Source organism: Urocampus carinirostris, chromosome 8 (genome assembly GCF_059441175.1).
Source record: "Urocampus carinirostris isolate Australia breed hairy pipefish chromosome 8, RoL_Ucar_1.0, whole genome shotgun sequence".
In the NCBI taxonomy this organism is placed as follows: domain Eukaryota; kingdom Metazoa; phylum Chordata; class Actinopteri; order Syngnathiformes; family Syngnathidae; genus Urocampus; species Urocampus carinirostris.
The window spans coordinates 42933055-42945730 of NC_142356.1; the positions used below are offsets into that span (position 1 = coordinate 42933055).

Here is a 12676-nt window from a genome sequence, read left to right on the forward strand (position 1 = left end):
TGCGGGTACTTTCAGGCGCGATACGCACGACACAGCGACGGCCTGTCGGAAACGCAGCAGAATGCGCGTTCACACGAGGGGGGGAGGATTTTGTACGGGAGTCTGATTTGGGCACAACACCGTCGCGCGGTTTTGGTGCGGCTTCCGCTTCACCGCCGTAATGCATAATAGTCTTTGAGATACCGTCAGCAAACACGTGCTTTAACGTGCGCCACGAGCACCATGCTAAGCCGGGAAGGTTCTCGACTTACTCTGGCCGTACTGAGTGTACTGGTAGCCCACGGCTGCCACTGCTGGGTCCTCGCGGCTTCCGCTTCACCGCCCCCTAACCCCCACAGGTCCCCCCTACCCCTTTCCCCCCCATCGAGGGCCGTGTAGCGCCATGTAGAGCCATCGCGGCCCGAGTGGGAGACGTGAGGTTGGCGACTTTTTTTTAACAAACGCATTTTGTAGAATACGATCGCGCTTTATTGTTTAAATAAACGCATTATATAGACTACGATCGCCCAATTATTTTAATTAGCTCGCTTTATGGTTTCAATACGCGTATTATATAGAATACGATCGCTTTTGTCGAAAGCGCAGCAGAATGCGCGTTCAAGCGAGGGGGGGAGGATTCTGTACAGGAGTTGGATTTGGGCACAACACCGGGAAACGAGAACGGCGCGCCGTGCTAGGGTTGTCGGCCGGGGGGAATTCCCGCAAAAAGTAGCGACGCCCCTTAAAATTTTTTTTAAAAATTAAAAAAAATTACCATTACAGACCGCGAAGCTCTGAATCCGCGAACGTCGAACCGCGAAGTAGCGAGATCTGTTTTTTTTTGAGAGAGAAAGCCATATCATGGGCCCTCTTATGGGGGTGATCAAGCACCCCCAAATTCAACCCAAGCACCTCCAAAAATTATCTTTTTTTTAAATAAATAAAAGGATAGCCTTACATATAATGAAAATGCTTGCTAAAATATAAAACAAATAAATCTAAACAAAAATGTGAAGAACACAGCGTCATAAATACTTCACTGGCTTGCAATGGTTCAGTCCATTTCATTCCTAGCACCGCTCCTGCCCACTACCTTTTCGCTTGTCTACTGTCCTAGCTGCATAGCAGTCCGAGAGTTACCGTATTTTCCGCACTATAAGGCGCACCTAAAAGTCTTGTTTTTTTTCAAAAGCTGACCATGCGCCTTATAACACAGTGCGCCTTATATATGGCTCAATATTAAATTCGCAAGGTCTCGCAACTACGAGAAACAGCCGCCGACTCCATTTTTCGCGCTGTGCATACTGGGAAATATTAAACGATTGGTAGTTGCCGGGGCTCGTGTTGTATTTGTTTACTAAGTGGCAAAATGGCTACCCCATTAAACTGCTTAATTCATATTCAACAAATACAGTATTTGTCTGAATCCAGGGTTATGACTGGTGAAGATGTAAAGCACAATTTACCTTAAACAAACGCAGAATTAGTCAGAATGTCACGTTTGAGAGAGAGAGAGAGCGAGAGAGAGAGAGAGAGAGCGAGATTCTCTTTCATACGTGCATTTGTATAAAAAATGGCTCCTGTTAAGAGACACGCGTACAACGCCGAGTTTAAACTCAAAGCGATCAGTCACGCAGCACAACACGGCAATAGAGCGGCAGCGAGAGAGTTAAACTTAAATGAATCGATGGTACGGAAGTGGAGAAAGGATGAAGATAAGCTCCGCCAAGTAAGGAAAACTCAACAAAGTTTCCGTGGCAATAAAGCAAGATGGCCAGAGTTAGAGGAGACACTTGAACAGTGGGTTGTTCAACAAAGAGCGGCAAGCAGAAGTGTCAGTACGATAACTATACGTATGAAGGCAACAGCGCTGGCACAAAAACACCGGTCGTGTTGGATGGCCCATTCACCGAGATATGGTCAATTCGAACACAGCAGAAGAAGAATTCGAGGGATTCGTCGATGAGGAGCTTATAGAGTGATCTTTGTTTTTCTTTTGTGTGTTTACGTTTTACATTTTACAGTTATTATGTTATTGCTTTGCACTCGTTGTTTTTGCACATTACGAGTGTCACTTTATTGCGATTGCACTAACGTTTCATTTAAAATAACAGTATCAGACGTTTTTTTCTTTGCGTGTTGACTAAATGGACAAAAAATAAAATGATATGTCGATGTTGTTCAAAGATGTCAAAGATGTGTCACGAAAATGCTTTACCTCAGAGAAAATAATAAAACGGCTGTTTATTTATTTTGGGAGTGAATGGAGTTGTGGAAAGCTTGTTTGTTAATAAAGTTTGACCTTTTTGAATATTTTGTTGACATTCCCTTGAGCGTGGCAACATCTAGAGGTTGCATAAAGTAACTACATTCTCTACTGTAGTCAAGTCGTCACATTTATTTACCGTAAATAGCCCTTAATCCCAAAAATGTCTCGAAGGACTGCACAGGATTACAATTACAAAATTGCACAATTACCTGATCTTAAACCAGCATGCACTTATAGCGCCTTATAATGGGGTGCGTCTTATGTATGGCATAAGTTTTAAAATATATCATTCATTGAAGGTGCGCCTTATAACATGGTGCGCCATATAGTGCGGAAAATACGGTATTATGAAAGCCTAAGAGTGCCGTAATTCACTAAAAAAAAGAACATTTAATGAATAAAAACAGCCTTAAAAGGAAAGTTCAAATAATAAAAAAACACCTCTGTGAATAAAATAAAATATTTTGATTAAAATTTTATAAATATTGATTTTTACATTTTATCACACTTTATTTTATTTCTGTTTGAAAAACAATTGAAAACTTGTGAGTTATTAAAAAAAGACTAAATGTATAAAAATAAAATAATAACAGATTAAAGTAAAATAAAAGATTAAAATGACAACATAAATGAAATATGAATATAAATTGAATACGGATAAATTAAAAATAAAAAAAGATAAAATATTCTCATTTTAATGACTAGTTTTCTTTATATATAAATGAATAAATAAATAAATAAATAAATAAATTGATAGATAGATAAGAAAGAAAGAAAGAAAGAAGGAATGAATGCTTGTCTTGGGATCAAGAGATCACAGTTCGAATCCCGGCTCCTCCGTGTTACATGTCGAAATGTCCTTGGGTAAGACACTGAACCCCTAATACCCCCAATATGCAGGTTAGCGCCTTACATGGCTGCACGGCCGCTATTGGGAAATGTGAAGCACACTGTAAAGCGCTTTGGGAAGTCTTGACTTGAAAAACGCTATATAAATGCAGATCATTTCATTTCATCTGTACTGTACTATTTTTTCATCAAACTTGTGAGAATTGCCTTAAAGAAAGATGGGAGGAGATGCCAGTCATTTTGGTAGAAATGCCAAGAAAGGAGTTTAAAGGAAAACAGTGACTCAAAATCTGAGGTATGAGAAATGGAAAACAACCGATCCTTCATCCGACCAATAGGATGAAAGAAAAACGAAGGGTGTGATGCCAGGACAAAGAGGGAGAAGAATGAGTGAAGAAGCTCCATCTAGGAAGGATTATTCAAAGCATGCGTGAGAGGAACACCCGGAAATTCAATAAGAACAAACAGGAAGTGATTTGGCAAGTGGGAGGGGTCTTAAGTCCATTAGAATCTTTCATAGTCTAAGTCACGCGTTATGTTACAGTTGAAGCTCGAGGCAAAAGAATACTTGCGCTGGTCAGAATAGAGAAAAAGAAAGCTGTCGTTGATGCAAGTTGGTTGTTAAAATGTTGTCATGTTGTGTTTGGGTGCCAGATTCAGAGAAAAAACTCCTAAGTTCAGGTTTTACAGGAGCCCAGCCTATACTATTGATCGAATACAAAGAAGAGAGTTGTGATTAAATGCATTAAAGCCAAAAGATTGGACCGAGGCACTCAGCAAAAAGGCTCAAGTTTGCAGCACACACCTCAAATCAGGTAAGATAAATTAAACGTTTATGATTGTTGCTAATGAGTCCATATAACATATTACATATTCTGGTCTCCTGATGTCTAGCATCAAAAGTTGGCAGCTGGTTCAGAATGCTGCAGTTAGACCTTTGACTAAGACAAAAAAGTTTGAGAATATTACTCCTGTATGGGCCAACTTGCACTGGCTCCCAGTCCACTTAAGATGTGAGTTTAAGGTTCTCTTATTAACATACAAATGTTTGCATGGACTTGCACCCTCTTATCTCTCTGATTTGATTTCCCCCTATTTTCCTGCACGGAGTATCCGCTCGGAAAATGCCGGTCTACTTGTGACTCTGAGAGCCAAGAAGTCTGCAGGCTTGAGAGCGTTCTCCATCTGGGCCCTGGTGCTATGGAATGCCCTGCCTCCGGAGATAAGATCTGCAACCTCAGTGGAAGTTTTTAAATCAAGACACACTTTTATTCCAAAGCTTATGATTGATGCCCACCTCATATTTTGTATTGTCCTGTCTTTTTCCGACTGCCTGCCTGGTGGTGATACGAAGGAGAAGGACGATTTGAGATGAGTCAGCGGACCGGCGTCTGACCTGAAGCATGTCAATGCCTGCATTGACCAGCTGGCAGAGATGGGAAGCTGCGTCGTGGCCGTCATAGACTTTCTGGACTAGTTTACAGGCTGGGGGCGTCGTTGCTGTCATGCACTTTCCGGACAAATTTTCAACATGTGACCTAGTGTTTACTATGTTTGTGTACTGTAATGCTAAATCTAATTCACCCTGGTCATCCTGAAAGGGGGATTACCACTTGTGAGGTCCCTTCTCAAGGTTTCTCTTTTTCCTCACGCTGAGGTTTTTGAGTTGTTCCTTGCCCGCATGTTGGTTTAAGATCAGGTAATTGTGTAATTGTAATCCTGTGCAGACCTTTGAGACATTTTTGTGATTAAGGGCTATATAAATAAATGTGACTTGACTTATTCGTGATAAAGTATCTTGTTATTTTCTTAGCTACAGCTAACTGTTACCATGTGGCCTGAATGCCATCAAGAGGACTAAAAAATAAATGAATGATTAAACGTATCTAAAAAATGACTTGGATTGTGTGCCCAACATTTGTTTGCAATGCGTGCTCGTTCGACAAGCCGCACGCAGTGTTTTCAAAGCTAATGTCGGCATTTAGGCTACACGCTAAGTAATATGGACTCGATGAAAACAATCATAAGCATTTCATTTCTTTCTCTTGATATGAAGTGTGCGCTGCAAACCCGAGCAATTTTAATGAGTGCCGCAGTCCAATCTTCTTACATGATTGCAATTACCCACAACTCTCTTCTTTTTCTTTAATCAGGAGTGTCCCCTGGAATACTGTAAAACTTCAATTTACGATCACTAACTTTTTTCTGATTCAGGCACACAAACCTACCACATGACGACAACTAGAAGCTATCTTTTACTCAGTCTTCTGCCCAGCGCATGTCAATCTTTGCATCCAGCTTCAGCTGTGACGTCCAGCGTTACATAAGATATTAAACCGTAATGTCAAAACCATCCATTTTGATTATGTAAGCTAAACTTTTAGCATTTACGCTTGTTGACATATTGTCATGACCAAGCTAGCCCCACCTGTCGGATAAGTCGCAATGTTTACAAACAAATGAAAACACATCTCGAGCAAAGAAACGCTTTTAAAGAAAAATCCTAGAAATTATCACCAAAATAACTAGATCACACATGCCAGACAAGGAAGTGACATATCAAAAAAGTTAGGTCGATCAGATAAATTCCAATATAAAGTCATAATGAAAATATGTAAAATAATTGCTGGGTTTATATTTATCGAACAACGCTTTTTATGGAAGATGCATGAATGTTATCACTAAACTAAAAAAATTACAAAAGCCAACCAGAAAGTAACGTGTCAAAATGTGAAGTCAATCAGATATATTTAAAAAAAAAAACAATAAAAAAATGTATGGATGCACGATAATCATTGGGTCAACATTTATCGTAAAGATAAATGCACACTTGCTACACTGCTAAACGTGATCACAAATTAAAGAACACAGGAAGTTATTGTGATTTTCTAGTAAAATAATTTATTATTGGTTGACTAAGTCAATTCAGCCCTAATTTTAATAATTAACCTGGTAATAACATAGTAACAACATAGTAATAGTAAGTTGTTCTTTTATAAATTTAAATAAACCAATTCCAGTTAATGGGCTTAATGGACAAAACATTCTATTCAAGTATTGATTATTATTTTTAAGCAATTAATTAAAATAATAGAATGAGAAGCTATTCATTTATCAAACAAATTATTTATTAATCTTTTTTTAAGCTTTGTAGCTAGCTATAAAGCAACCTTTTTAGTTTTTTGGCAAGCCAACTAGTTAGCTAAGTTGCAATTTTAGAAATTCGTATCAAACTGGGCTCCGTTTGCGCTAATTAGTAAGAAAAAATAGCTCTCAGCTTGAAAAAGTTTGTAGACCCCTGATTTAGTGGCTAGCATCCCTTTAGCCACAAGCATCACTTTAGCAGATAAAGCTAAATTATTGAGCTAGCGTTACTACCTCCTAATGCAAGCAGTGTGGATTTAGCTAAGCAAATTTGGATGCAAAATTGACTCTTTTGTAACATAGTCAAGATTGTGTTTTCGTTTTCAAAAGTTAGGGATTGAATCATTTGTCGAATGTAAATAAAATTAAACAAACATGTTCACACACAAATCAATTCATCACCAGTGTGGGCCACAGCTACCATGGCGTTGTTTATAAAAGTACATGGGAGGCACAAAAGGGGGGGGTAGGATTAGAGTTTGGGAGAAAAAGTAGGGAATATTTTGTGAGGGAACTACTTACAGCTGACAGGATGTACTCCTGAGTGTGTGAGAAAGGCAGTTCAAGGAAAAAAGAAGCAAGTTCACTTAACAATTTCAATCAAAAAGCCGACGTGGGCGCAAAAAAAAGCATCAAAGTGTATTTTCAGAGAAGTAACAAACGATAGATTTAAAACGGTTAGAATCTATTTATTTAACTTTCACTTGGAATCTTAATGATGGGCCTTTTAAAAAGATGTTCGTAAAATATTCAGCTTTTCTCAGCATGGGGAGGGTTTCAAAACTTCCTGGTGAGCTTCGAAGTTAATGATTGAAATGCAATGTCCAATTTGCATCTTTCCCAGCATCCAACTGTGCTAGGCGATCATAGAACCTTTTGATGTTTTTATTTTTTTTATTTTTTCTTGCCACAGTTGTCATCAAAATGCATGCAGTGCGGTTAATAGTGATCATAATAAGAAAATATACTAAGGAATTCTAATAATAATATGTTATAATCAGAAAAATGCATGTATTTCCAGGCTTTATGACAAAATGTTTATAGCTTAAGGTCAGTAGCCAAACAGTCCTTTTTTTCTTATTTTGTCATGAGGAAAAGTGAATACAGCCCAGGGGGCCTAATGCCGTGGGCCCATCAGGGTCTTTATTTTGTTCCTGTAAATATTAATATTATATTATGTTATACATTATTAATTGATATTATTAGAATTAATTCATTTATAATCAGTATGAATTAAATGAATAATTAATCAATCAAAATAAACCCCCTCTGTGAATAAATTAACATATTTAGTTTTTTTTAACTATATGAATGCTATAAATTAATATGTTTGAGTGAAATTAAATGTATTGTACATCTTTAAAGAAATGTATTCAATAAATAAAAATCCTGAAATAATAATAAAATAAAACAAGAAAAACAAACCACATCCGGGGGTGCTGGAGCCATCCTAGCTATCTTTGGGCAGGGAACACCCTGAACTGGTTGTCAGCCAGTCGCAGGGCACAGAGATGAACAACTCACTCGCTCATTCACACCTAGGGACCATTTGGACCGGCCAATTAACCTGACCTGCATGTTTTTGCAATGTGGGATGAAACCGGAGTGCCTGGAGGAAACTCACTCAAGCACAGGGAGAACATGCAAATTCCCCACAGGAAGGCTGGTAGCTAGCTGGATTTGATCCCATGACCTCAGAAATGTGCCGCGGACATGCTGACCACTCAGCTGCTGTGCCGCCTAGCAGATATAATTATCTAAACAACTTAAATACTGATCAATGAATCAATGAATAAATCAACCAATTAATGAATGAATCAATCAATATTATTTAAATAATTTGAATTCCAAATATATATATATATATATATATATATATATATATATATATATATATATATATATATATATATATATATATATATATACACCAATTTAATCAATCAATCGATCAATCAATCAAGCAATCCTTCAATCACCCAACCAACCAGTCAATCAATCAATCAATTAATCAATCATTTATTCAAATGAATTCATTTATGATTACAATATTTGATTAGCAATATTCATTTGATAAATAAAATAAAATACATGATTAAAAGGACGTGTACAAATTAATAAATACATTCATTAAAATTTTTAAAAAGGTATTCAAATTTGTAAAGATTTGTAAAATTTATAAAATATATTTAAAAAAAGACGTTGTACTCTGCTAATTAACGGTTGACTGCCACAAACAGAGGGCGCTAGCTAGCTAGCCCGTGACGTGAATTTTGTGACTTTTGTGCAAAAAATGGGGAAGGTGTCAGTGAAATCACAGCACTCCAAACGTGTTTTCACATGCGTGATGCGATACCTGGGATGAAATATTGTTCTCTAGCTAAAAAGGAAAGAAAAAGATAAAGTGAAGGCAACCAAACGAAACCAAGAACAGATTGAAGGAAAAAAATACAGCATTCCCTCCATTTTCACAGTTAATCTGCTCTGTAACCAAGCGGATTATGTACATTTCCGCAAAAGTAGGAACCAGATGTACACATTATAAGCATAATTGTTGAAAAAGCAACAGGAATCCTTACATTTTCAGTTGTATGAAGTTCTTCCTCTTATAATTTACCACTGGAAAACGTAATTTGTTTTGCATGGCACATAATAAATGTCCATAATTGATAGTGCGTTTCATAGTGCTGTTTAAGTGAAGCATGCACCTGTCCTCTTGGGGCAATGGTCCTTCATAGAACATTGCCATACAAACTACTGTCAACTACAGTTAATCATGTCGAGCGAAGACGAAAAGCAAGGGCAAAGCATGGAGCAATCTCGGTGTAATTTTTAAGCATACTTGTTGAAAAACATGGCAACAATTTCAACTATTTACAAGCACTTCACCCAAAATCCAAGCGCTTTTCAAACCTTGCAAACACAACATTAAAATTCGAGCAATTTAAAGGATTTCAAGCACTCGTACAATCCCTTGTACAGAGTCCAGTATTAGACATTGTCCACGCTGATTTTATTTCAAATGTAAGAAATGGATGTGTTCGAGTTCCTTTTCATGGCTCTTTAAACCTTCGGCTTAATATCCGGTGCAGCTTGTATAAAATTAAATTTGTGCATGTGGCTTTTAATCAGGTGCGTCCTAAAGTCCAGAATTTAGGGTAGTAAAAAAAAATCCACAATGCAATGAGGATAAGAAAGTCGAACCACAATATGTCGAGGGATTACTGTATTTCCTATTTAATGTGTGTGAGCAAATAGTAAAAGAATACAGGGAAAAAAACAAGCAGGAAGACACAGCATGAAAGTAAGGAGATTGTCTATAGGGTTGAGCAGATACCAGTACCTGAGCATCGGAACTTCTTGCTCTTGATCTGCCCAATGCGCTTATTGGCGAGGCGTCGGGGGCTGGTGCAGCGGGCTCCGCTGGTCTCGATGGGGTTATCCTGCAGGTAGTCGGCCAACCACTTCAAATGGCAGTCGCAGATGAACGGGTTCTGGGCTAAATGGCTGACACGGCAGAAAAATGGCGACAAAGTTGGCAAGCAAAAAGTTTGTTAATCAGCGTTGGCAATGTTTCATGTAAGCTTCCAAAGGTCTGAGCATTCACAAAAAGTCAGTGTGTATCACTTGAAACAATAGTCAGGAACATTAAAAAATTCCAAATAAAGTTACATTTTGTTGAGGCAATTCTGGTAAAGTATTTTTGCAGATATGAATGAATTGGCAAATGTACTATTAGAAAGGTTGCACACCCGACAAATATCTTGGTTTTAAAACAACTTTTACACGATATTTCCATTTTTAAAAATGTTTTACATAAAACTAATGTTTTCCGGACTAATTTAGTTGTGTTGCACAATACAGGATTGTTTATATAAATGTATATATTTATATATAAATGTATATATATATCATCTCATCAGCTGCACCGCTTATCCTCAGTAGGGTTGCGGGGGTGCTGGAGCCTATCCCAGCAGTCACCCGGCAGTGGGCAGGGGACACCCTGAACTGGTTGCCAGCCAATCGCAGGGCATACAGGGACAGACAACTCGCTCGCTCATTCACACCCAGGGACAATTTGGACCGGCCAATCCACATGAAATGCATGTCTTTGGAATGTGGGAGGAAACCGGAGTGCCCGGAGGAAACCCACGCAAGCACGAGGAGAACATACAAACTCCGCACAGGAAGTCCAGTAACTGGATTTGAACCCACACAGGAGGTCAGGACTTACAGGGTCTGAATGGCCCTTAGTGACGCGAAAGTTCCTTTTGCGATGGTCTGGAGCTTGTTGTCGTACAAAGACAGCAGGTTGAGATTATGGAGGTCCTGGAAAGCGTCCACACGCAGGCACGCGATCTTGTTTGCGTTCAGTAACCTGAAAAAAAAGTAGATGAATTAAAAAAAGTCATATTTTTTATTTTTTGGTAATGTATCACAGCGAATGTTTCTCACTATTCCATACCAATTAATGTGCACATCCTCCCAAAAATGTTCTCAACATTTCATCTGAAAGAGGTACTTTCAAACTTTAGGTGAAATGAAGCCAGTATACAATGATTACTGTGAATTTATTTTTAACATACTTGTTAACCATAATATCAAAATAACAAAAAAAAATGGTTCCCACTATAAATAAGCATAACGGAGTGGACATATTATGCTTTTCCTCATCAGTAAACCATAACAAAACATTGACAAAAGGATGATTAAAGAGGGGTACTTACTATTCTTCTCTTTGAATGTTTTTCCTCAAAAAATATTGTTACATCAAAGAGTCATGTGACTAAAACATGAATTTATTAGATTTTTCTCACTTTTTTGTAACATAAGTCAATCAAATATGACTGGGGACATTGTGTTTTAGTGTACTTGTACTACAAATACAGTAATTTATTTAAACTTAAATTATCCTGCATACATATCAGTGTGTCCTATTGTAGAGGGCAGTTAACTATACAAGAAAATCTTTTTAAAATAACTATTAGCCAAAATATCCAAAATATACTATGTTGTGTCACTGGGACTTAAATGGCATCATATAACAGGAATGACTCATAAAAAATTGTGCGTCTACTCACAAAAGCTGGAGCGAAAACAGCCCTTCAAAAAGCCCTTTGGAGATCTCCGTTATCTTATTGCCGTACAGCACACTGTCGAAAAAAACATGTATTCAAATAATTACATTCAATAACATGTCATTGAATTTTTGCTTTCTTAAAAAAGTGTGAAAGTGTTTTCAGGGTTACAAGCACCAAATACGAAATTATGACTCAATTGGCTTCCTTTCACGGTAAAAAAACGTCACAAGCAAGTGTTTTTGTTTCTGCAGATGGAATAAATCATAACAAGGAGAAAAGTCTGAGTTTATTTCTTGGAAATTTACGTACGTGCATTCTTTAGAAGTAAGTCAGACCTTTTTGGTTTATTATATTTTGGTTGTGTTTTGCTTGATTTCACTTTTGTAATTGTCTATTCCAAAATGCTTGTGAATAAATTAACCTGAAAATGAGCAAGACCACACCAAAAATGAAACCAGACTAGTCACAACTAGAAAGACCAAGACCAGACCCAATCTGAAACCAGAGCAGAATAGACTAGACTAAACCGAACCTTAAACTAAACCTGACTAGACCGAACATGAAACCAGACTAGACAAAAAAAGACCAGACTGAACATTAAAACGGACCAGACCAGACTAGACTAAACCTGAAACCAGACTAGACAAGAATAGACCAGACTAAACCAAACCTGAGACCAGATCATATCCAGAACAGACAAGACTAGACCAAACTAAGACAAACACAAAACGAACAAAACTAGATTAGACTCGACGAAACCTATCTATCTATCTATCTGGTCATTTCCCTCAAGAGGGGTGACCAACAGCAAGACAAACACATAAAATAACAAAGAAAATAAAAAAGGAAAATAAAAAGCAAAAAAACACACACAAACATTTTTGGGCCATGGCCAACCCAAATGCCCAAACTCCCAAACAAGTTAGGCACCTCGGCACCTAAGTCGGTCATGCTTTCGTCCCTCCAGATGAAACGGGACACAAGAAAGCGGCCATGTCACTCGGGTCAGGGTGACACAACACACACTTATGTTCAACAGCAGGGCCCGTCAGCTTTCACTGGTCTACCCCTGCCGCATCATACAGGTGCCCTGCCCATCCCTTAGAACGAGTCCAAACATCCCACTATCCTTTTACAACACCTCTCCACTCATTCCTATCACCAACAAGAGCATTTAGACCTTTTTCCTCCAGTGCACTCATAACACCATCCATCCAAGTTAATCGCGGCCTTCCTCTTGGTCTCCTCCCATTTACTTCTGCTCTGTAGATCCTCTTCAACATTCGCTCCTCATCATCCTCTCCATGTGTTCAAACCAACCTAGTACTCTCTTATCCACACGCTTGCTCAGTTC

General features: G+C 38.2%; 1 protein-coding gene across 6 annotated transcripts in view; it reads right to left on the reverse strand.

Annotated features, from left to right (window-relative positions):
- The window catches only part of slit2 (slit homolog 2 (Drosophila)), a 213211-nt gene that overhangs the window by 59244 nt on the left and 141291 nt on the right, over positions 1-12676 (reverse strand). For 4 of the 6 annotated variants that reach the window (XM_088342794.1, XM_088342791.1, XM_088342789.1 and 1 more), the window contains exons 12-15: positions 11323-11394; positions 10476-10619; positions 9585-9748; positions 6764-6781 (exon numbers count right to left, since the gene is read on the reverse strand). In XM_088342794.1, the coding sequence (XP_088198920.1) occupies positions 6764-6781; positions 9585-9748; positions 10476-10619; positions 11323-11394 (398 nt within the window). The remainder of the gene's footprint in view (positions 1-6763; positions 6782-9584; positions 9749-10475; positions 10620-11322; positions 11395-12676) is intronic. The other 2 variants (XM_088342792.1, XM_088342790.1) reach the window with 1 other exon arrangement.